General features: G+C 41.8%; 1 protein-coding gene across 1 annotated transcript in view; it reads right to left on the minus strand.

The window, feature by feature from the left end:
- Nucleotides 1-1,526: 1,526 nt before the first annotated feature.
- LOC125261560 (hydroperoxide isomerase ALOXE3-like) overlaps nucleotides 1,527-23,518 on the minus strand; it is a 76,178-nt gene continuing 54,186 nt past the window's right edge. The window contains exons 13-15 of the mRNA XM_048180110.1: nucleotides 19,016-19,116; nucleotides 4,468-4,638; nucleotides 1,527-3,439 (exon numbers count right to left, since the gene is read on the minus strand). Of these exons, the coding sequence (XP_048036067.1) occupies nucleotides 3,260-3,439; nucleotides 4,468-4,638; nucleotides 19,016-19,116 (452 nt within the window). The 3' untranslated portion in view covers nucleotides 1,527-3,259. The remainder of the gene's footprint in view (nucleotides 3,440-4,467; nucleotides 4,639-19,015; nucleotides 19,117-23,518) is intronic.

Genomic DNA, 23,518 nt, shown 5'->3' on the forward strand with positions numbered 1-23,518 from the left:
TACCAACACACAAACCATTCATTTACAATTGCTAAATTGGGCTAAAATAGAAGGCTCTGCGTGATACTAAATGAAGAGCCATAAGAGCCAGCTCTTCCAAGTGAGCCGAGCCAAAAGAGTTGAATCTTTGAAAAGAGCCGGACTTCCCAGGCGCACCTCTCCCTGCGTCTGCTCTGTCCAGTGAGTGAGCTATCTATTAATATACATTGTGAATTAATTATGTATAAATAAAAATAATTAGTATTATAATTGAGCACAGAACACGTGATGCAGTACACGTACACGAGTTTGTATGAAGTAAACAGATGCATCACAGAAGTGCACGAGACGCGCTGAACACGAGCGACACAGAAGATATTAAAAAGGTTTATATTGTTATAATTCATGTAATACGGGCATGAGTAACTTAATATTACTTTATAGTTGATGATGATAAATAGTTTTAGAATGATGATTGCTGATTTAAGTGTGGATGCTAGCCGATTGTGAAGCTCTGAAGCGGGTGTTAATCAAACTGTAACACTAGAGATTTGGTGAGTTTATATGTATTTTATTTTTATTGAAAGATGTATTTTCTTACAATGCATATCATTATGCATGTTGTAAAGATCATTTGCATGTTTTCTGATTGGTAATATGATTTATTTTGGGATGTTGAGTAATATATTCTGCTTAGCAATTAATGAACATTAATTTCCACATTCTCAATATCCCTGACAGATAACACACATTTATCATAAAAGTGGATATGGATGCAATTTTGATAATTTTGAATGTTAATGAAAGTGTTTTGGGGGGAAAAAAAGGTCAGGTTTATTGCTTGAGTTGAGAACCTCTCTCATGGATTTGAGATGGTGGGCCACCAAGAATTGAATGCTGATTTCTGAACCTGGGAAAAAGATTTCTTCAATTCTTCAGCTTTCTTCAAATGGGAAGACATTCTCTTTTGTTTTTTGAGCTGGTAGGATTGAACTCACTTTGCACTCACCCACTGGACGTCTTACAGGACTTTCTGGACGATATTCAAAAGGCAATTCAGACAAAGTTCTAACAAGAGTATTGTTTAATGTTATTGAATGTGAGTTGTGTGTAAATTTTGGATTTCTTTTTATATTTTATTTAAACATTTCAGGTTGGTTGAATTGTGATTATTAGGGCCCAAGCCAAAGGCGAAGGCCCTATTGTTTTCTTTAGTATAATTGTTATTATTTTGACTATTCAGGCATTTGTGGGGCCCTTAACATGCTCAAAAACTCTTGAAACTTTGCACACACAAAGGAATTGTTGGCAATCAGGGCCAAGCAGAAGCTGTATATTGTTGTAGAGTACTCATTAAGCATAACATATTGTTAAAGAGGTTTTTTGTAGTGGAATAATTTACACAAACATGCATACACACACATCCCTGAGTCAAACAAAACGTGGATTTGAGTTATGGTCAGTAACAGAGAGAGAGAGATTATCCTGCTTATTTTGTGTAATCGTTACATCCTACCCCACTAATGCGGTAGATTGTAGTCTCAGCCTCAGACGTCATTCCCACGGACCGTTGGCTGAACGTCTGATGTATATGGCACACTTATCTGGAAACACTTCAGGAGTTTCGAAGTCGTCATCTGGTTGGTTGACTTCTACAGGATGTCCGGGAGATGTGTGAGTTGCGTTCTTTAAGGGTCTGTCTGGAAACAAATGCCGTGAGGCAAAACTCCCTCATGGAAGAAGACCTTTGTGTTTACAACTGTGAGACTGAGTGCTTACTAGGATCAACATAACATTGGATTTTCAAAAATAGTTTGTGCCTCCATTGTTGCAGTGAACTTCCACATGTTCCGAAATAAATAATTTTTTAGATGCAAGCCAGTCTGTTATTGTTGGGATATCGACTTTCATGTTCACACCCCTAAACATGATGCGGAACAAAATGAACTGTGATTGGTTGCGTTACATGTCAGTCAAACGTCCATTTGGGCAGTCTTTGGCCAATGAAAGCTGCGATAGAGTCCAGACCTTCTGCCATCAGTCTGCAAGACTAAGTAGGTTGTAACAATGGAACACCATGTATTTGACATCAGCTCATGACATCTGTGATATTCTTGCAACGGTTTTAATCGGTGCCATTTGTAGTAAATAAATTTGGGTACTTTGAATAAGAACTTGACAACTTTAGCTAAAAAAAAAAATCAGGGAGTAACGTGCCGAAGCAAAAAAGTTTTACAACCATCCCTGGTCCCCCCCTATTAGTAGCTCCCTGCTACTGGAGATCAGAGGTTCATTTATTTATTCCATGCTTCAGTATTTTAAGGTAAGTATCAGTATTTAGACAGAGAAGCATAGATAACTATAGAGCTATAAAAAAATAATCGTCTTTGCTGTAGATTCACATGATGTATAGATATTATTTCAAATACTGTGATGCAGTGGATGAGCTTGCACACAAAGAGATGTAGACCGCAAAACTAGTATAACGTTACATTGAAGACACTAATACATCTGTCCGTATCCGTAGTGTGCAAACTTTTACTTTATACTTTAGCCTTTAAGCCCATAGAAACTGACACTGTGGCTCCCTATTTTGATTTAAAACAAACAATTGCACTTTTCTACACATCCACAAAAGAATAATGTAAATCTATTAATGCAATGTTGAGACTTTTATTGTTAAAATAGAAATCATGTAAATGTCTAGATAATTCATATGCTATAAGTGCACCTGGAATTATACCCTGTCTGGAGTGAACCCCTTCTTGTTTGCTGGTTTCTAAACTGAACAAGTCGCTTAAAATAAAAAAAAATAAAATAAAAAATTGCATCATACTGTATTTTGCCCTGTAACACAAAGGCACAAACAACAAAGATAGGACTGTTTTAGTTTTATCACACTAGTTTGTACTAGTTCATGCGCATCCATACTATCTTCTTTATAATTTTGAGTGAATGGATCTTTATTAATTCATGCACATCCATACTCGCATTTTCTGTATAATGTTGAGCAAGTACATCTTTATTAATTCATCCATGCTCACATTTTCTTCATAATTTTGAGCAAATAGATCTTTATTAGTTCATGTGCATGCATACTCTGGCTTTCTTCATAGGCAGTGACGCACAAATGAAATAGGTTTTAGTATACACAAACCGGAAATTGTAATGCGTGCACGCCATAAGTTTCTCGTGCGCGCGCATATTTTTTATTTTTGCAAAGGTCCCTTTAAGGGCTCCGTAGAAAGACAAACATATTAAGAAGGACTACTGTCTCCTTTCAAATGGCTACACTGTTGTCCACATTTTTGGGGTTCAGATAGGTGTAGGGAAGCTCCAACTTCATGTTCCGCTCCTCGATGAGATCTGACAACTCCCTCAGATCCTTTTGAAACTCTTCAATGAGCTTGCAGGGGATGTCTTCATCATGCAGATTTTCTGGGAAATGACCCAGAGGGTACTACAGACAGGGTAACAAGATTGTTATCATAAATAACATGTTGATAATAAACATGTTTATAATTACAACAAAGTTTAACACACTACGCATGACAGCACACTAATATTCTGTAAGTGCCCACAGCAACACTATGCTTAAGGCCCCGATATACTTCAAACGAAGTTCTTTTTCGTTCTTTGCTTAGGGGTAAAACGAAGTTCGAAATGCTTGACCAGCAATATACCGTAAATGAATATGTGATGCCGCCCACACTGCTGAGAGCGACGTTTAGATGAATATGTAAATATGTGCTGTACACTTTCTTCTCAGTAACAATATAAACACAACAAAAAATGAGAAAACAGCAAGCATTTTTTTATAGAAAACATAAGAAAATCGTCTGATCATAATAATATGGGTATGTTAGCACAAGCTCTGCAAATTAGTACTCCAGTCACGTTTATTTATATAGCAGCTTTACAGTATCAAACATGAAAAAACAGTGTCAGTGCTTCATTTTATCAGAAGAATTACTAGCAGCTATCCAGCATGTTCATGTTTTCACCCACGGAGATCTTACATCAAAAAACTCAAACACACGAAATGAGTCAAAGACGCGGTCCACGCGAGTGAAGGCGGAACTTTGGCGCACACCTCCTATTGCGTTATCGTCACTGATCAATGGTAGTACAACGGTGTTTTCCAGCTGGAGTGAACTTTTCCTGAAAGTTCATTTGGCAAGCCGTTTAGAACTTCCAAAAAGAACACAAAACGAACTTCGTTTTGGCCTGATTTTGTTCGAAATTACGTCACATCAGTTCGTTCTTCGATTTCGTTTGAAGTATATCGGGGCCTTTACAGTTTGCTGAAAGCCCTTTGTAATGTAACAGGTAATGCAAACCAGAGGAGCGAAAGCACTGTAGGTAAGCCATCGTCTTAAAGAGTAATATGATGACATACACAAGAACGGCATTCAGATGTTTCTCTTTTTCACAGCAAAAATTGAATGGCAGTCTTTTAACCTTTGCCCTGATGATGTACAAACTCACATGGTCTGCAGAATCCTTGCTCAGCAGTCTCAGGACAGCCGTCCCATTCACCGTCGTGCTCACATCAGGAAGGGTCTCCAGGATCATGTGCTCAGGGGTCTGGCCTTTCTCCTTGGGAGGGGGCTTTCTGAGGGCAGTGGGGTAGTTAGGCATCCAGCCGCCAAAGTCAAACTGGGGGAAAAGAATTGGTGAAAAATTTGACATATGCTCTTATTATTCTTTGTGAATATTTGGCTTAAGAGCACATAATTTACATCACTTGGGCTGTGGAAAGTGGATATATAAAGGTTCCCTTTCGATACTTCACTCATACTGCGTATGGGGAAAAAACTCAATACTGAAGCCTTTTTCAATAACGCAGTGTAACTGCATGGCCATTGGTTCAAACTGGAAAACTTTTTTAACCAATGAAGGCGTGGCTATATAAGCAAGCATTTCGTCATAGGATTTCAGATCTTTTTCTTTCAGCAACGACGATGTTTCGCTTGACTTTGAGACTGAACGCCTTCACCTTCTCTTATCTGCTTGGAACAGCTCGCAGGCAACGCAGCGGACCGGCTGAGACTCGCCGACCACCTGCAGCGCCGGCCCCCTCGCAGACTGCCAGCCTTTGAGCGCCGCTCTCGAGCCACATGCTTCGCCGCTTCTGGTCTTCACAGCGTTTCACCTACTGCCATCTGGCCCGCTTTAAAAGAGCTATTTCCAGCGGTTTTTACTGCTCACAAAAGAGCACATTTCACCACCGTTTTCACAGCGATATGTCATGCCTCTGCATCAAGATGACGGGCACGGTTGGACTTAGTGTTTTGGGTGGGTTGGACTTAGGTGGGTTAGTGTTATATATATAAGAGCGAAGAGTGGTTTGGGAGCTCTAGCACCACCAGGCGCTAAGATAAGGTAGTGCACCCCCCCCCCCCCCACCACCATTTTTGAACCTACAGAGCTCAAATTCGGTATATATACTAATTGGGCCATGTCCGATCGAATGGGCTTAGTCCCATCTGTAGCGCCACCAGGTGCCGAGATATGGTAGTGCACCCCCACTATATTTACATATATAAAGTGGGTACGGAAAGTATTCAGACCCCCTTAAAATTTTCACTCTTTGTTATATTGCAGCCATTTGCTAAAATCATTTTTTCCCTCATTAATGTACACACAGCACCCCATATTGACAGAAAAACACAGAATTGTTGACATTTTTGCAGAATTATTAAAAAAGAAAAACTGAAATATCACATGGTCCTAAGTATTCAGACCCTTTTCTGTGACACTCATATATTTATGTTTATTTGGATGTTAAAGCCATGGTTAGCGATCTCTAGAAGACATGCCGTTAGTTCTTAGTTCCTTTTCTTCTTTATATGAATTTGTGACCTAAAGGTGTACAGAGCACCCTCCGGCTGCAAGTATGAATTGAAAACACAGTATCCAGCACTCATAGTGATGACAATAAATATTGAATAAATATTACTCCTCAGTATAGAAAATTGACATAAATATATAAGAATCCATCAATATTTCTCCAAATGTGCATGCTTTTAAGCTAAAAGCCTATATGAAATGCTATAGAGGTAACATAATTGTTCAGACACTTTTCATCACAGAAATACATTATATTTTAAAGAATATAATAGAATACCATTATTTTAAATTGTAATAATATTTCACAGTATTGCTGTTTATGATGAGCTGAGACATTATTACAGAGGGTTTTTTCACAGCCTACCTGACTGAAAGGCCTCATTAATATGCAAGTCATTTCAGGTCATTATTATGTGTCAGGTGTATCATTTACATATCAGGTGTAAATGACCCATTATTCATGATGATTCACGCCTCCACGCATACTGTGTTTCTTGACAAAAAGTGTCTTACAAAAACTAAATCAATATATTGTTTTATATGAAGGAGTAGGCAGCATAATGTTTACATAATTCTGAAGCAAAAACTCTAGTCTACAACCTCCAATACCCAGAAGTCTTGTGAACACAGATTTAATATACTTTTTTTGGCCTTATTTCAGTGACTTAAGTTTTTAATTTTTTCAATAACCACGCATAAACATTATTCCTTCAAAAATACAAACATGTACATACGTGTTCCTCACATATTATGGTAGCCTAGTTTGTGCTGAATACAGTGTAATGACACTTTTGTCATTTATATGTTTATGAACAACTGAAAAAAGCACAAATGTTAGGGCATGTCAAAACTTCTCCAAGCCCCAAATCAGCCTCAGACTCCAGAGGGTTAACTCAGGTGCTGTCCATTTCTTCTGATCATCCTTGAGATGGTTCTACACCTTCATTTGAGTCCAACTGTGTTTGATTATACTGATTGGACTTGATTAGGAAAGCCACACACCTGTCTATATAAGACCTTACAGTTCACAGTGCATGTCAGAGCAAATGAGAATCATGAGGTCAAAGGAACTGCCTGAAGAGCTCAGAGACAGAATTGTGGCAAGGCACAGATCTGGCCAAGGTTACAAAAAAAATTCTGCAGCACAGTGGCCTCCATAATCCTTAAATGGAAGACATTTGGGATGACCAGAACCCTTCCTAGAGCTGTCCGTCCGGCCAAACTGAGCTATCGGGGGAGAAGAGCCTTGGTGAGAGTGGTAAAGAAGAACCCAAAGATCACTGTGGCTGAGCTCCAGAGATGCAGTCGGGAGATGGGAGAAAGTTGTAGAAAGTCAACCATCAATGCAGCCCTCCACCAGTCAGGGCTTTATGGCAGAGTGGCCCGACGGAAGCCTCTCCTCAGTGCAAGACACATGAAAGCCCGCCTGAAGGACTCCAAGATGGTGAGAAATAAGATTCTCTGGTCTGATGAGACCAAGATAGAACTTTTTGGCCAACTTTTTGGCTAAGCGGTATGTGTGGAGAAAACCAGGCACTGCTCATCACCTGTCCAATACAGTCCCAACAGTGAACCATGGTGGTGGCAGCATCATGCTGTGGGGGTGTTTTTCAGCTGCAGGGACAGGACGACTGGTTGCAATCGAGGGAAAGATGATTGCGGCCAAGTACAGGGATATCCTGGTCGAAAACCTTCTCCAAAGTCCTCAGGACCTCAGACTGGGCCGAAGGTTTACCTTCCAACAAGACAATGACCCTAAGCACACAGCTAAAATAACGAAGGAGTGGCTTCACAACAACTCTGTGACTGTTCTTGAATGGCCTTGCCAGAGCCCTGACTTAAACCCAAATGAGCATCTCTGGAGAGACCTAAAAATGGCTGTCCACCAACGTTTACCATCCAACCTGACAGAACTGGAGAGGATCTGCAAGGAGGAATGGCAGAGTATCCTCAAATCCAGGTGTGGAAAACTTGTTGCATCTTTCCCAAAAAGACTCCTGGCTGTATTAGATCAAAAGGATGCTTCTACTAAATACTGAGCAAAGGGTCTGAATACTTAGGACCATGTGATATTTCAGTTTTTCTTTTTTAATAATTCTGCAAAAATGTCAACAATTCTGTGTTTTTCTGTCAATATGGGGTGCTGTGTGTACATTAATGAGGAAAAAAAATGATTTTAGCAAATGACTGCAATATAACAAAGAGTGAAAATTTTAAGGGGTCTGAATATTTTCCGTACCCACTGTATATATACCTAACCCCCAGGGTTGAGTTTACACGTCATCAGGGCTATTTCTAGCTGATCAAGGTTGACTTTCTCTATACGGCTGATCAGGGTTTTTATTGAGTTATCTTGTTACTGTTGGTGACTGTGGGAGCCAGGGGCGGTTTCTTCATTAGGGCAATAGGGAAACGCACCACCAGAAAGGGATGGATTTTTTTTAAACCACAGTGTTACGCTAGCTGTCACTGCTAGGCTGTTTGTTCTGCCTCTAGATATACGCTATAGTCCAATCAGCGTCAAGTCACATTCTGTGGAATACCGCCTCTTTTTGGGCGATTTCACTCTGGTGGAGAATTGCCCTGAGTGCTCTCATAGACTGCAATGCAATGCAATGCAATCTCTATGGGTTCTGGGAGGGCTAACACTAACATGCTTTCGTCATTATACGTAACCTTAACTTGTAGCAATTGATGGAAACATCTCTGTTTATAATCTTTAAGCTAAAGTGACATCCAATAACTTCCTCAGTGCATAGCTTACATTTCACAGACATTTTCTCCATCTGTAAATGTTAGAAAGTCAAGAAAATATTTCCATTTCGCTGTCCAGGAGACAGGAGTGGAAGCACAAACTTGCGTGAACGAGCACCGCTGTGCGTATGCACGCCAAACAGACAAAGCGCAATAATTCTGACTAAAATATACATTTAGCTAAAATATTTGTTGTTTTTTGTTTTTGTTTGCGAACATAAATGTGCCATATGTAGAATTTCAAACCAACAACTAGCCTAAGTGTATTTTTATGATAGCAGTAACTGTAAAGTGACTATTGTAGGGTAATCAAAACAGCCTAATAATTAGTCTGTGCTTTTTTTATTTTTAGTTTAGTGAATGTAACTTCTGCTTTAAAAAGCATTATTTTGTTTTTAGATTGTAGTGTCACAACGTTAGAATGTAGGCCTCATGTAATTCGACCCCTTTTTTGCACATAATATAACATAAAAGGTTACATTCATGTTTGTTTTCATAGCCTTCAATATGAACATTGTTTGTAGGAAAATATTGATCCAGATGTGAAATAAAAAATTTTAATTAAATATTTTTTTTTACATAGTTCAAATAGAAAAATATACAAAATACCAAGATTATACATCGCCATTCAGCCCAAAAATAGAGATTTTTTGGCCATATCGCCCAGAACTATGGCATGCTTTAAATTGTTTTAGATAAGTAGTAATGATACATTACATCACATTATTTAACAATTAGCCTATTCTGCATCTCTAATTCTTTTTTTTCTTTTCTTTTTTTGGTGTGGGCACAGTACGGGGCAGGTGGGTGTGACTTATGACTTGTGTGGGTGGGACTTGTGACTTGTGTGGGCATGACTTGTGACTTATTGGTGGGACTTTAAAGGTGTGTTCGACATCGGCTGCGGCTGGATGCAACTGATCGGCGAGAGTATCCGTGTGCAGTCAGGGAGGAGCTGAAAACGGAGACGTGTAGTCGGACACTTTCTGCTTCCCGTAGTGACGCTCGCGCTGCGTTTGCATACTTTATCACAGCTGAAGTGAAATAAATGCAATTTTTGACTAATACACTGATGTTTCAGAGACATTTTCATTCAATACTTTATGTACTGCTTACAGCGTCTGTTTTTACAAGAATAAAGTTCAACATAAGCATATATTATTTAAATGCCAATGTAGTGGGGTCTACGTTTTTTATCAGTTTTATTTTGATAAACATGACACAATATAACATCGCGACTACATGAAAAGAGCTTTAACTGTTATAAAAACAGATTTTTGAGCATTACTGGAACTGAAGGCGTGACAATAAACACGAAACACACGTGATCGTTCTCATGCGGTGAATCCGGCCAATCGTGAAACAGCTGTGTCGTCATCAGAGCTCGTGCAGCTCCTCTTCAGAAGCTGCGCTGGCTGCCTCAGGCAGCTGATCTCGAATCGCTCTCGCGGTACTTTAAAGCCATACGTCACAGTCACATGACGTCAGCGCTGTCTCAAGTCGGACAACATTTCTTACCGGCATGCACTGCTTCAAGTCAGCCGCCGATCGCTCTTTGCGGCGCTGCATCAAGTCGAACAAGCCTTAAGACTTGTGTGGGTGTAACTTGTGACTTATATGGGTGGGACTTCAGTCAGATAGGTGGGACTTGAATTGTGTGGGTGTGATTTGTGACTATTATTGGGTGGGACTTCAGTCAGGAAGGTGGGACTTATGACTTATATGGGTGGGGCTTCAGGTAGGTGGGACTTGAGGCTTGTGTGGGTGTGACATATGGGTGGGACTTGTGCTTGTGTGGGTGTGACTTGTGACTTATATGAGTGGGACTTTAGTCAGGAAGGTGGGACTTGTGACTTATATGGGTGGGACTTCAGGTAGGTGGGACTTGAGGCTTGTGTGGGTGTGACTTATATGGGTGGGACTTGTGCTTGTGTGGGTGTGACTTGAAACTTGTGTGGGTGTGACTTGTGACTTATATGGGTGGGACTTCAGTCAGGTAGGTGGGACTTTAAGACTTGTGTGGGTGTGACTTGTGACTTACATGGGTCGGACTTCAGTCAGGTAGTTGGGACTTGTGACATATGGGTGGGACTCAAGTCAGGTAGGTGGGACTTGTGACTTAAATGGGTTGGACGTTAAGACTTGTGTGAGTGTGACGTATGGGTCGGACTTCAGTCAGGTAGGTGGGACTTGTGACTTATATGGGTGGGGCATGTGGGACTTGTGAGTTGTGTGGGTGGGACTTCATTCAGGTGGGTGGGACTTGCAATTTGGTTTGGGCCATAAACTTTCAATGTCCATATCTCTGGGGCCAATCCACCTAGAGCAGTGGTGTCAAACTGCCAGCCCGCGGGCCATTTTGATATTATTTAAGCTAAAATAAAGTAAGGGAAAATATTTGCACTGTTTGCACTGTTGCAACTGTTAAAAACTAATACTGTATAACAATGATAGAGAGACTGCTGTTTACATTTTTTTTTTTTAAGTATTGCAAAAATATTTTAGTAATGAAATCTGAAGTAAATGAGAAATAATGCAAAGGAAAGTTATTTTCTAGAAATTTGCGCTTTCTTGTGCTTGAATGTTAAAATGGCCCTCCTATAAGGTGTCAATTACAGCAACAGTCCCCGGCCAATTTGAGACCCCTTACCTAGAGCCACTAAACTTGGGTCAAAGTAGCGTCTCGATGTGTCCTCTCCAACGTGCCTATGCCTGAGCTTCCAGCCCCCCCACAAGGTGAGATAAAGGGCCCAACAAGACAAGGTGCGAGTTGGAACGGAGTGTCCCAGGGGCTCGGGACTCTGAGGTTTGAGAGATCCTATAGCGACCCCTCAGCACCGAAAGTTCAGAGCCATTCGGACCTTTTGTTTCTGAGATAAAGCATGTTTTTGGTAAAAATCACTTACACATAAGTGGGTGTATCTCGGGACAGGAAATTCCCCGGTGTTCTTGATTTGTGACATGTATAGGCCTCAGAGGGACCCTGCTTTGAGTCCTGAGCCCCGGCGAACTTCTGTTCCTGGGATACAGCCACTTCCTGTTCAGGTTTAACTGTGTATATCTCGGACAGGAAGTGGATTTAAGGGTCCATACTCTGGATGTGTGGTTTACACTAGGGGACCCCTTTACCCTCAGTATGAAGCCGCAACTCGGCTCCGTTCCTGAGATACGGCCACTTCCTGTCCGACTTCAATTGTATAACTCGGACAGGAAGTGGATTTAAGGGTCCATACTCAGAGTGTGGGGTGCCCACTTGGTGAACCCCTTATGCTAATAGTATGGAGGCCCAACTTGGCCAATAAGTGTATTTTTGTTTACTGGGAAAGGTCATCACATGTGGTGAAGATTTTGACTTTGAAAGTGAAAGTAAACATAGCAGCCATTTTATTTTAAAGCAAGAAAACTATTTAAATTCATACATCTAATTTTTTTGTGTTCATTTTGGAGATGTATGTCTATAGCATGTTAAACCTTGTTTTAAATAATTGTAAATAATTAAATAAATAATTGACATCTCTTAAAAGTATAAATACAATGTAAATAACAGTGAAATAAAGAAATTGAACATAATATATATTGTATTTTATTAAATTTAAAAGTTTAAAAATCTGGACTTTTTTTCTGAAAAGTAAACCAGAAAATTTTATCAGGAAAAATCTCAAACTGAAACTGTAACTCACCAACAATCTTTATAGTGCTGAAAAGAGTGTAAAATGGAAATGTAAGTAACTGTTTTTTAATTTTGGATGTGTAATGGTGCGTTCACACCAGATGCGAATGAAGCATTAAGCGTGAGTGATTTACATGTTAAGTCGATACAAAGATGCGAATAGACATCCTGTGGTGTGGAGTGAGCGTTTCGGGCATTTGACGCGCGTGATTCGCGCAAATCGAGCAAGTTGAAAAATCTGAACTTTGGCGAAAATTCGCGCCGCGTTAACCAATTAGGAGCTTGCTCTAGTAGTGACGGAGGCAGAAATTCGAAACAATAATGGAGGACAAAATCATCGTCGCTGTAAGATACATCTTCATACTTTTATAGAAACAGGAATAAAAATGATCTTGCTTGGAAGAAAGTGAGTGAGGAGTTCGGACAATCTGTTAAGTTGTAAAAAACGGTCTTTACTCAATTTGAGCTATAGGCTATATAAATATTGAGACTACAAGCTAACTAAAGCCGGCAAATTGATTTATTTATTTTACAACTACTTTCCTGCTGACGAGTTGTGTTTATTCAGAGGAAGTGTATAGAAGAGTCTGGGACACATATTTAAAGAAGGGGGAGAGCCCCTCTCATGACGCAAATTCGCGTCTGTTGTGAAGTGAATTTCACGTGCGAATGAAGCGAGTAAACTCAAAATGTTCATGCGTTCAATTACGCGCAAATCACGTCTGGTGTGAACTCCCCATAAGAGTGTAGTGTGACAGACCTTGTTGTTTATTTATGTTTGTTTTGTGTTTTAGGGACGATTTTGGAACCATTTGAAGTGGCTGGTACAGAGAATACTCTGTGGCTTTTAATGGAATTTAACAAATTTCATACTGTCCCAGAGTTCTTGAGGGACAATTCCCTACGCATCCCCATTTTTCCACTGTTTTGGAGGAAGCAAAAGACGTTGTGAGGTACACATTTGATTTTGTTGGGGTTGTAATTGAGCTGAATGATCTGAGCTGAATAAAAGCAGGGTTGCATTATTTGTTTGTGAGTAAAGTTGACCCCTCCAAAGTGAGTAACCAGTGGCACATAATCAAGAAACACATAGACCTCACAAGGTTCTCTGCGGAGGGTGTGAAAGCCTTGATTGAAAGCCTGATCAATGGGGACTGTTTTGGCGTTTGTTGATGATAGTTACTTTTTGAACATCAGTTGTGTACCGGCCAAGCCAAACAGCGCGCACCCAATGTTCAAAAGTGACCTGATGGCCAAAGCCTACACCATTGGCATGATCAACGCGGTCTATTCCAACTTTTCCAACTGGCTCAAGGGGCTGCCACTGCATGATTTGCAAAGGCCAAGCATAATGAAAAATGACCTGGGGAATTTTGCCTGCAACATCCATAGCCATGAACCATCCATTGACCTTCTATGGTCACGTTCTGGGCTGCAGGAGTTGGTGGGCCAGCAGGGGACCCTATTTCCAGTCTACTCAATGACTGAGTCAGCAAACTTTAAAAGTAACCTCGACCGCCTGCCTATCGACGCAGATGTAGGGCTCCTTCGGGTTGTGCAGCATGATAAAATTTCATACAGCTGTATGCTGTGACGCCTCACTGCCACGCGGCTGCTTCAGCTAAGCACCCCGTAACTTGGATTAATACTATGTGCAACATGCATATCAAGCGCCAGAGAATGCTCAATGCAACTGCCAGCTGGTATGTCAAACACGTGGATGATCTTGCCAGAAAGACGTAAACCAGGACTTATGCGAGGTTCGAGGCTGTCTTCCTGGTCGGACCCAACTTCAATCCACTCCTTCAAGCCAGCAATTTTTCTGTCAGCCCATGATGGATACACTTCTGGAGACGGTGCCAATGCTGGCGCCTTTTCGTGAAAATGAAGAGGGCGAGGGTCTCCATAACGTGGTCCAGCCGGTGGCCAACTACTTGAGCAATGCTCTGTATGATGATCAGGCAAGAGGATTGGGAGGTTATGAGAACAGTTGGCACGTGTTGGAGCTTGAGCTGGCTGCTGAAGAATTGTTCTTTGGTCGTATGCTTTTCTGCACTGGGTGTGAGTTCAACTAATCCCAACAAGGATGAGGGGATTCCTGGGCTTGGGCCTCATCGAGATTGCCAGCATTGGAGAGTCCCCTCCTCCCCTTGACATATGGATTAAGGATGAAGTCCAAAAGTCTTGTGTCTTGAGGATCTTTCCACTAACCGACAGCATGCTTGCAGGTCCTCAGATTATTGGCGAGCATCTCGTTAGGATCCTGCTGTGTGACCTGCATCAACGTAATGACAACATTTCAAGTCCCAGAGGCAGAGGTGGCGCTCACCAGGACTTCATGTTCTCACTGCGAGAACATGAGTCTAGCCTCTCTGCACTCGCGGATCGCTTTCTTCACGAAAATCGGTCCCGAAAAACAAGCGGGCCCTTCCATCCAAGCTCTGCAGGACGACCTCTGCTCTCGCTGGCAGGGCCTACTCGTCCACAGGCCAAGCTGCCTCAGTGCTCCACACCAAGGCCTTTCTCCAGGTGTTCTAGGCCAAACTCCTCCGCTCTCTGGACGAGTCTGGAACTGAAGCTCAGAGAGCTGCGCAGTGCCACGAAGGCAACAGCCCAGGTCATCGGGTTGTCAATGGCCAGCCTCGTTGTTTTAGAGCGGCATCTCTGGTTAAACTTGACAGAGATTAAGGAGATAGATTAGGCGGCCTTCCTCGACACCCCTGTCTCTCCCGCTGGTCTCTTTGGACCCACCGTAGAGGCCTTCACCGAGCGCTTCACCGCTGCGCAGAAGTCACCCCAAGCAATGCGACACTTGCCCAAGCACTCCAGCTCAGCCACTGCCACGAGTAGCCCCAGGCCTGCGCCGACTCAGCAGCAGAGCAAACCAGCACCCTCTGCCTCCCAGGCAGCGCCCCCTAAGATCCAACCTCAGCGATCTCGCTCCTCTAAGCGCCGTCTTTCCCAAGACATCAGGAACCCCAGCCTAGGATTAGGGAAAAAAGCAAGGTTACTCGCTGAAGTTGGCCCCCATGCTTTAGCGGAGTGATTTCCACTTTGGTAAAAGCGTGCGGCGCACATGTCCTTCGCACCAAAGTGATGACACTGTTGGAAAAGGGAGCCATAGAGGTGGTCCCTCCCTCAGAGAGTGAATCGGGCTTTTACGGCCGATATTTCCTTGTCCCCAAAAAGGATGGTGGTCTTAGACCCATCCTTGACCTCAGACTCCTGAACCACTCCCTCATGAGATGGAAGTTCAGGATGTTAACGTTGAAGCAGATTTGCCCCTGGGACTGGTTCTTCTCACTGGACCTGAAAGACACTTTCACATCCAGATAGCCACCCATCACAGACGAGTCTTGAGATTCATATTTGAGTTAGTGGCTTACCAATATACAGTCCTTTCCTTCGAGTGTATGGACACAGTGCTTTCCCCTCTGAGACAGATAAGAATCCACGTTTTGAACTACCTCAACAACTGGCTCATATTGGCCCGGTCTCAGGACAAGCTAGCACACCACGAATCCGTGCTCCTCAGCCAACTGGAGTTTCTGGGGCTCAGGGTCAATTTGGCCAAGATCTCACTGCTCCCCAGCCAACGTATTTCATTCCTGGGTGCAGTTTTGACTCAGCCCAAATGAGGGTCGAGGTCTGCGCGGGACTGTTTTTTTGTCCTGCTCCCACCCGCTCCCACAGGGTTCTATTCAGCACGTACCCACTCCTGCCTAAAATTCACTAAGTGTCCACCTGCTATCCGCATATAGTGATTTTCTTCCCGACCCGATGGGTCCCGCTAAATTTAGATTGTTTTCAGAATCTCACATTTAAACTTCCCCTAAAGAAAGAGAGTGATTGAGGATAACAAATACAAAATGTTACATAGCATATACAGGTCCTTCTCAAAAAATTAGCATATTGTGATAAAAGTTCATTATTTTCCATAATGTAATGATAAAAATTAAACTTTCATATATTTTAGATTCATTGCACACCAACTGAAATATTTCAGGTCTTTTATTGTTTTAATACTGATGATTTTGGCATACAGCTCATGAAAACCCAAAATTCCAAAAAATTTTCCAAAATCCCAAAAATCTCAAAAAATTAGCATATTTCATCCAACCAATAAAAGAAAAGTGTTTTTAATACAAAAAAAGTCAACCTTCAAATAATTATGTTCAGTTATGCACTCAATACTTGGTCGGGAATCCTTTTGCAGAAATTACTGCTTCAATGCGGCGTGGCATGGAGGCAATCAGCCTGTGGCACTGCTGAGGTGTTATGGAGGCCCAGGATGCTTCGATAGCGGCCTTAAGCTCATCCAGAGTGTTGGGTCTTGCGTCTCTCAACTTTCTCTTCACAATATCCCACAGATTCTCTATGGGGTTCAGGTCAGGAGAGTTGGCAGGCCAATTGAGCACAGTAATACCATGGTCAGTAAACCATTTACCAGTGGTTTTGGCACTGTGAGCAGGTGCCAGGTCGTGCTGAAAAACGAAATCTTCATCTCCATAAAGCTTTTCAGCAGATGGAAGCATGAAGTGCTCCAAAATCTCCTGATAGCTAGCTGCATTGACCCTGCCCTTGATAAAACACAGTGGACCAACACCAGCAGCTGACATGGCACCCCAGACCATCACTGACTGTGGGTACTTGACACTGGACTTCAGGCATTTTGGCATTTCCTTCTCCCCAGTCTTCCTCCAGACTCTGGCACCTTGATTTCCGAATGACATGCAAAACTGAGCAACAGTCCAGTGCTGCTTCTTTGTAGCCCAGGTCAGGCGCTTCTGCCGCTGTTTCTGGTTCAAAAGTGGCTTGACCTGGGGAATGCGGCACCTGTAGCCCATTTCCTGCACACGCCTGTGCACGGTGGCTCTGGATGTTTCTGCTCCAGACTCAGTCCACTGCTTCCGCAGGTCCCCCAAGGTCTGGAATCCTTCTCCACAATCTTCCTCAGGGTCCGGTCACCTCTTCTCGTTGTGCAGCGTTTTTTGCCACACTTTTTCCTTCCCACAGACTTCCCACTGAGGTGCCTTGATACAGCACTCTGGGAACAGCCTATTCGTCCAGAAATTTCTTTCTGTGTCTTACCCTCTCGCTTGAGGGTGTCAATGATGGCCTTCTGGACAGCAGTCAGGTTGGCAGTCTTACCCATGATTGCGGTTTTGAGTAATGAACCAGGCTGGGAGTTTTTAAAAGCCTCAGGAATCTTTTGCAGGTGTTTAGAGTTAATTAGTTGATTCAGATGATTAGGTTAATAGCTCGTTTAGAGAACCTTTTCATGATATGCTAATTTTTTGAGATAGGAATTTTGGGTTTTCATGAGCTGTATGCCAAAATCATCAGTATTAAAACAATAAAAGACCTGAAATATTTCAGTTGGTGTGCAATGAATCTAAAATATATGAAAGTTTAATTTTTATCATTACATTATGGAAAATAATGAACTTTTATCACAATATGCTAATTTTTTGAGAAGGACCTGTACAAGATTTTTATTTGTCAATATCACAGAGAAATTAGGTTAAATTAAATAGCCTAAAACATGTGCCTCAAAACTATAGGCTAAGCCAAAAATATATAAATGAAAACTGTTGGCTTACTAGCTATACTGCAAAATGAAATCTTTTTTAACATCCATGCAAGAACAGAATGATGCTGACCGACGACCGTTTCAGAAATGTCTCTCCTCCAAAATCTTAACACAAAGGTTGAATGTTCTCTGAAGGTGCACTCGCACAGACCTCTAATGCAAAGAACATATCTTGCCAGGTTTCTCAGGACAGGAAACTGGGGACTGTGTGAACGCCACCACTGCAGAAAGTTTTGTTCACTTCAAGTTCAAGCACAGATGCGCTGATGTCAAAGCATCTTGGGAGTGACCGGTTTATTGTCAGACCACCCGTTCCCGCCTAAAGTACACTATAGTTACCGACCGCAATCCGCCTTTCATTCAAAATTCAGAATTCGTCTTTCTCTGAAGTTTTTCCAGAGGATGCTAGGGCTGATGGCTTTCGCCTTCCCAGTCTTGCAGCTCCGCCTCTTGCGAATGCAGCCTCTGCAGTACTGGCTAAACCTTTGGGTCCCACCTCATGCTTGGCAGCATGGTCACTTCTTTATCAGGGTAAACCAGGCCTGTTTAGCAGCCCTGAAACATTGGAAGGACTGTTTTGCTTGTCGTCATGGGTTACTTGCTCTAGGGCAGGGATGGGCAACTCCGGTCCTGGAGGGCCAGTGTCCTGCAGAGTTTATCTCCATCCCTGATAAAAACTCACTTGCCTATAGCTTTCTACTAATCCTGAAGACCTTGATTAGCTGGTTCAGGTGTGTTTGATTAGGGTTGGAGCTAAACACTGCTGGGCAGTGGCCCTCCAGGACTGAAGTTGCCCATCCCTGCTCTAGGGGGTTAAAGCATCTTGAGGTAATGTTAATAACAGACAACAGTTAAAAGCAGAGTCTGTAATTCAGTTTCGTGAAAGGTTTTGATATTTAAACTCAACAGCCAAATGTATCAAATGTAACTCCTCTCCTTCATGCTCCCGAAGCTTGATTGCCTGGGGTTGTTTATGGTTATGTTTGTTTCTCAATCACAGAGCCAGGACAACAGAGGGTTTTTTGAGCTCGGACACTGAACGGACAGTTAGAGGAATATATGGAGCAATTTGCTTGATTTGAGAAAAAGTGTATGGAATTAGGATCAGGGACTGCAGCTTTAATGGCTCTGTGAGACTGGAAGTGAATTAACTTGTACTAACTGACCTGTCCATTGTTTACAGCGGAATGTTGGGCTGATGCAGTGAAGATCACCATGGTGACAAACTTGACAAGCTCTGTCACAGTCTGAAAAGAAGTTGGTATTCCTGTGAAGAAGAATGAAAGGCTGCTTCTGTGAGGAACTCGCTTTAGGATGTTTTACACACGCACACACACACACACACAAACACACACACACACGCACAGGTTTGTTTTGCTATCAAAGTGAGGACATTCTATAGGCGTAGTGGTTTTTATAGTATACAAACTGTATATTCTCTCCCCCTACACTACACCTATCCCTAAAACTACCCATCACAGATAACTGTCTGCTTTTTTACATTTTTATTAAAACATTGTTTAGTATTTGAAGAGACAGCACCTGCAAGGACTTTAGATGACACAACATCTGGATCAACATGCACATTCCCAAATTTCTGTATATCATAATTATTGTTAATATTGTTAATATGTTAATATCCTAATTATTGTTAATATGTAATTCATTATTTCCAGGAGTTCATTGCTTCTACCTTCAATTAAACTGCTAACAATGATTAAAAATGAAATTGCCTAAATTATTACTTTGCTAGCTAACTGCATGATTATATGTACATTTCTGAAACCACATACATTGGACAGTCAGCTCCGATACCAGATTCTCTAAATTGTAATGTTGACATGCATTCTCTGTAAAGCTGCTTTGAAACTATATGTATCGTGAAAAGCGCTATACAAATAAATGTTAATGAATTGAAAATTATGTTTTAAATATAACTAAATATAGCTATTTTAAATATGAGGACTCATGAAATGTCCTCATAAAACATGTTTACATCATAATACCAGGGTAATACCCATGTCATTATACAAATTTGTGTCCTCATAAGTCATGACATGCACACACACACAGTGCTGCCTTACCCCCTGTTCTTCTCCTGGCTCATTCATTCATGATATGAGTGAATGTGTAATGTGGGGGACACACACGCTCAGTCCACATACACACATGAGATGGAGATTAAAAAAAATGGAGAGTGGAGCCATAAACTATAAACTACTTTTGGCCATTGGCCTGGTTCAGTTCTTTTCCATAAAACAGTGAATAACAGTGGGGTTTACAAAAGCGGTTGTGCCTCAAAGCAAATATGTCCATCCTTTGCTGTGCAAATACTGAGCTGAATACAAAAAAAGGAAACATTTCTTGGATTAAATTCCTGATATGGCAACAATTCCTTTGGAAATGCAAACTCCTTGGTCTAGACTAGGGGTGGCGAGCCAACTCACGAGCCGTGTGTGGCTCTTTGACTGCTCTTTTGTGGCTCTTCAGTCTCCACATATTCTGTGTTTACAATCACAATTAAATCAATTATTTTAAAATAAATATGAATTAATTTAAATGTATTTTCTAAATCTAATTTGATGTTTTTAAATATATTACTCTTATTATTTTTTTAACTTATTTTTAAAAGAACTTCTTGCGCGATTTAACGTGTCTAGCCTATTGATGAAATGGAAAACCATTCTGCTTGATATGCCAGACTACATTGTCGCATTTTAAGAGTTCAAATCTTGAGCGCCTTTTCACATCACTCCATCCTTGTCACAGATCCCTTGTCTCCAGAACTCCAATTCCCATGATCCTCCTGTTCTCCACACCTGCACTCACTTCCCTCGTCATCTCCCCATCATCACTCATCTCCGGCACCTGGACTCCTTCATCAGCACTCCCTATATTATGGACTCACTCCTTTCACTCCCTGTCCGTGCTTAACGTTACCCAATGTTATGTTGATGTGTTATATTGTATGCTTTCTCCTGCGTTCTGGATTAAAACCCATTATTGTGGATATCTGTGCTACTCTCATCTCTCCAACACACCAGCACCTGTAACAATCCTACGGTGGCCCGGGAATTTCCCAAAGGCAGTGAACTGCGCAAGCAGAAGGTAAACACTTTGAAATCATAAAAGTCAGGTTTTTCGGAAATTGACCAAGCATTCAGAGACAGTTACATTAGCATCATATCAGCAGTCACGGCACATTGTTGAAGAGAGAATATTGGACATCAACAACTCGGTTGAAACAAATTTATATTCAGATCACTTGGTGTCTAAAAAGCTGAACTTGGATCACATCATGAATCCTGTGTTGCAAATTGTGAATTTTATATGCACACATGCTCTCAATCACAGGCAGTTCAACAATCTCATTGCTGAGCTTGATGAAGATCTTTCATTTGATCTGCTTCATCACTGCGCTGTGAGATGGCTTTTAAAGGTTACTGTGCTTTCTCGTTCTTTTTTTTTTTTTTTTGAGCTTTTAAATCCAGTGAAGTTGTTCCTTGCAAAGAAACAGAAGGACTATCCTGACCTATGGGATCCCCAGTGGATTTCAGATTTGGCTTTTTTGGTCGACATACTGCATTATCTGAATGGCCTTAATGTGGATCTGCAAGGGAAGTTAAAGATAGTGCCTGACCTGGTGCAGAGTGTTTTCACATTTATCAACAAACTCAAGCTGTTCAAGATGCATCAACAAAAGAGAGAGTTAACACATTTTCCATCCTTGTTGAAGGCAAGTGGAGAAGCAGCAGAGGTTGTAAATAGGAGTACTGCATGGTATGCAACACTGCTTGAAAATCTTGAACAGAGTTTTAAGGACAGATTCTCCAGCCTATGCCAAAAAAGACCACAGATTGCACTTCTTATTAACCCATTCATTGCTGAATCAGACTGTTTAAAAGCCCCTTTAGTGGAAGATGAAGCAGCATCTCAGCTTGAAATTGTCACTGAATCCTTGCGGATTGAAAAAGCTAATTCCAAATCATCAGTTCTCATTCTGCTCGATCTATCTGCTGCCTTTGACACGGTGAATCATCAGATCCTTCTGTCCACCCTCTCATCACTGGGCATCACAGGTACTCCACTTCTCTGGTTTGAATCCTATCTCACAGGAAGGTCTTTCAGGGTTGCCTGGAGAGGGGAGGTATCCAAAACTCATCAACTGACCATGGGTGTTCCTCAGGGTTCAGTTCTTGGACCCCTCCTCTTCTCCATTTACACTACATCACTTGGTCCCATCATTCAGGCACATGGTTTCTCCTACCATTGCTATGCTGATGACACACAACTCTTCCTTCATTCCAACCAGATGATCCCACAGTAGCTGCACGAATCACAAGCTGTCTGGCGGACATCTCGGCATGGATGAAAGACCATCATCTGCAGCTCAACCTGGCTAAGACTGAGCTTCTCGTCTTCCCTGCAAATCCGACTCTAAATCATGACTTCAGCATCCAGCAATTTGGACAGAAATCTTGGAGTAATCCTTGATGACCAAGTGACCTTCAAGGACCACATTGCTAAGACAGCTCGGTCATGCAGATTTGCACTTTACAATATCAGGAAAATCAGGCCCTTCCTAACAGAGCATGCAACTCAACGTCTGGTCCAGGCCCTGGTCATTTCTAGGCTTGATTACTGCAATGCTCTTCTGGCTGGACTGCCATCATGCACAATCAAGCCTCTACAAATGATTCAGAACGCTGCAGCACGTCTCGTCTTTAACGAGCCCAATAGAGCCCACGTCACGCCTCTCTTCATCTCTTTGCACTGGCTACCACTTGCTGCTCGCATCAAATTCAAGGCGTTGATGCTTGCTTACAGATCTACCACAGGCTCAGCACCCGCCTACTTCCACTCACTCTTACGAGTCTACACTCCTACCAGAAGCCTGCGCTCATTAAAGGAGCGAAGGCTTGTGGTACCATCACAGAGAGGCACGAAATCACTCTCCAGAACATTCTCATTCAATGTTCCTGGCTGGTGGAATGATCTTCCTGCCTCCATCCGGAATGCAGAATCCTTGGCAATTTTCAAAAGACAGCTGAAAACGCATCTCTTTCGTGAGCACTTCTTATTCCTATCCTTTCACTTCCTCTAATCCTTCTCTATTGTAGTTTATGATACTCTGAACACTGCCTTAACTTGTATTGTAAGCACTTCGTGTCTATCTGCCTCGTCATGATGACTCGCTTGTTGTATTCCTCACTTGTAAGTTGCTTTGGATAAAAGCATCTGCCAAATGAATAAATGAATGAAATGAAAATGAAATGAAATTATTTAACTTTCTGAGGATGACAGACTTTAAAGTGTTCTGAGGGAAGGAACCGTGAAGTTTTGGAAGATTGTGCCAATTGAGAGAGATCCCAACGTCAAACAGGCTGCACTCAAACTATTGTCAATTTCAACACTGTAACAAGTGAAATCAAAGCATTGCTCTGTCCTGACTGACACACATGTAAAAGAGTTACTACGAGTAGCCACAACTGAATACAAGCCAGACTTAACAAAGATTGTGGAAACCAAGGAGTGCCAGGTGTCCCACTGAGTCAAGTAAAAAGAGGTAGGCTTATACAAACATTCAAATCCATGAAAACTATTGTATGTTATGTAATTACTTATTGTAATATGTAGTAAATTGTGATAGTAATAAGTCATTGTGAGAC

Source organism: Megalobrama amblycephala, unplaced genomic scaffold (genome assembly GCF_018812025.1).
Source record: "Megalobrama amblycephala isolate DHTTF-2021 unplaced genomic scaffold, ASM1881202v1 scaffold431, whole genome shotgun sequence".
In the NCBI taxonomy this organism is placed as follows: domain Eukaryota; kingdom Metazoa; phylum Chordata; class Actinopteri; order Cypriniformes; family Xenocyprididae; genus Megalobrama; species Megalobrama amblycephala.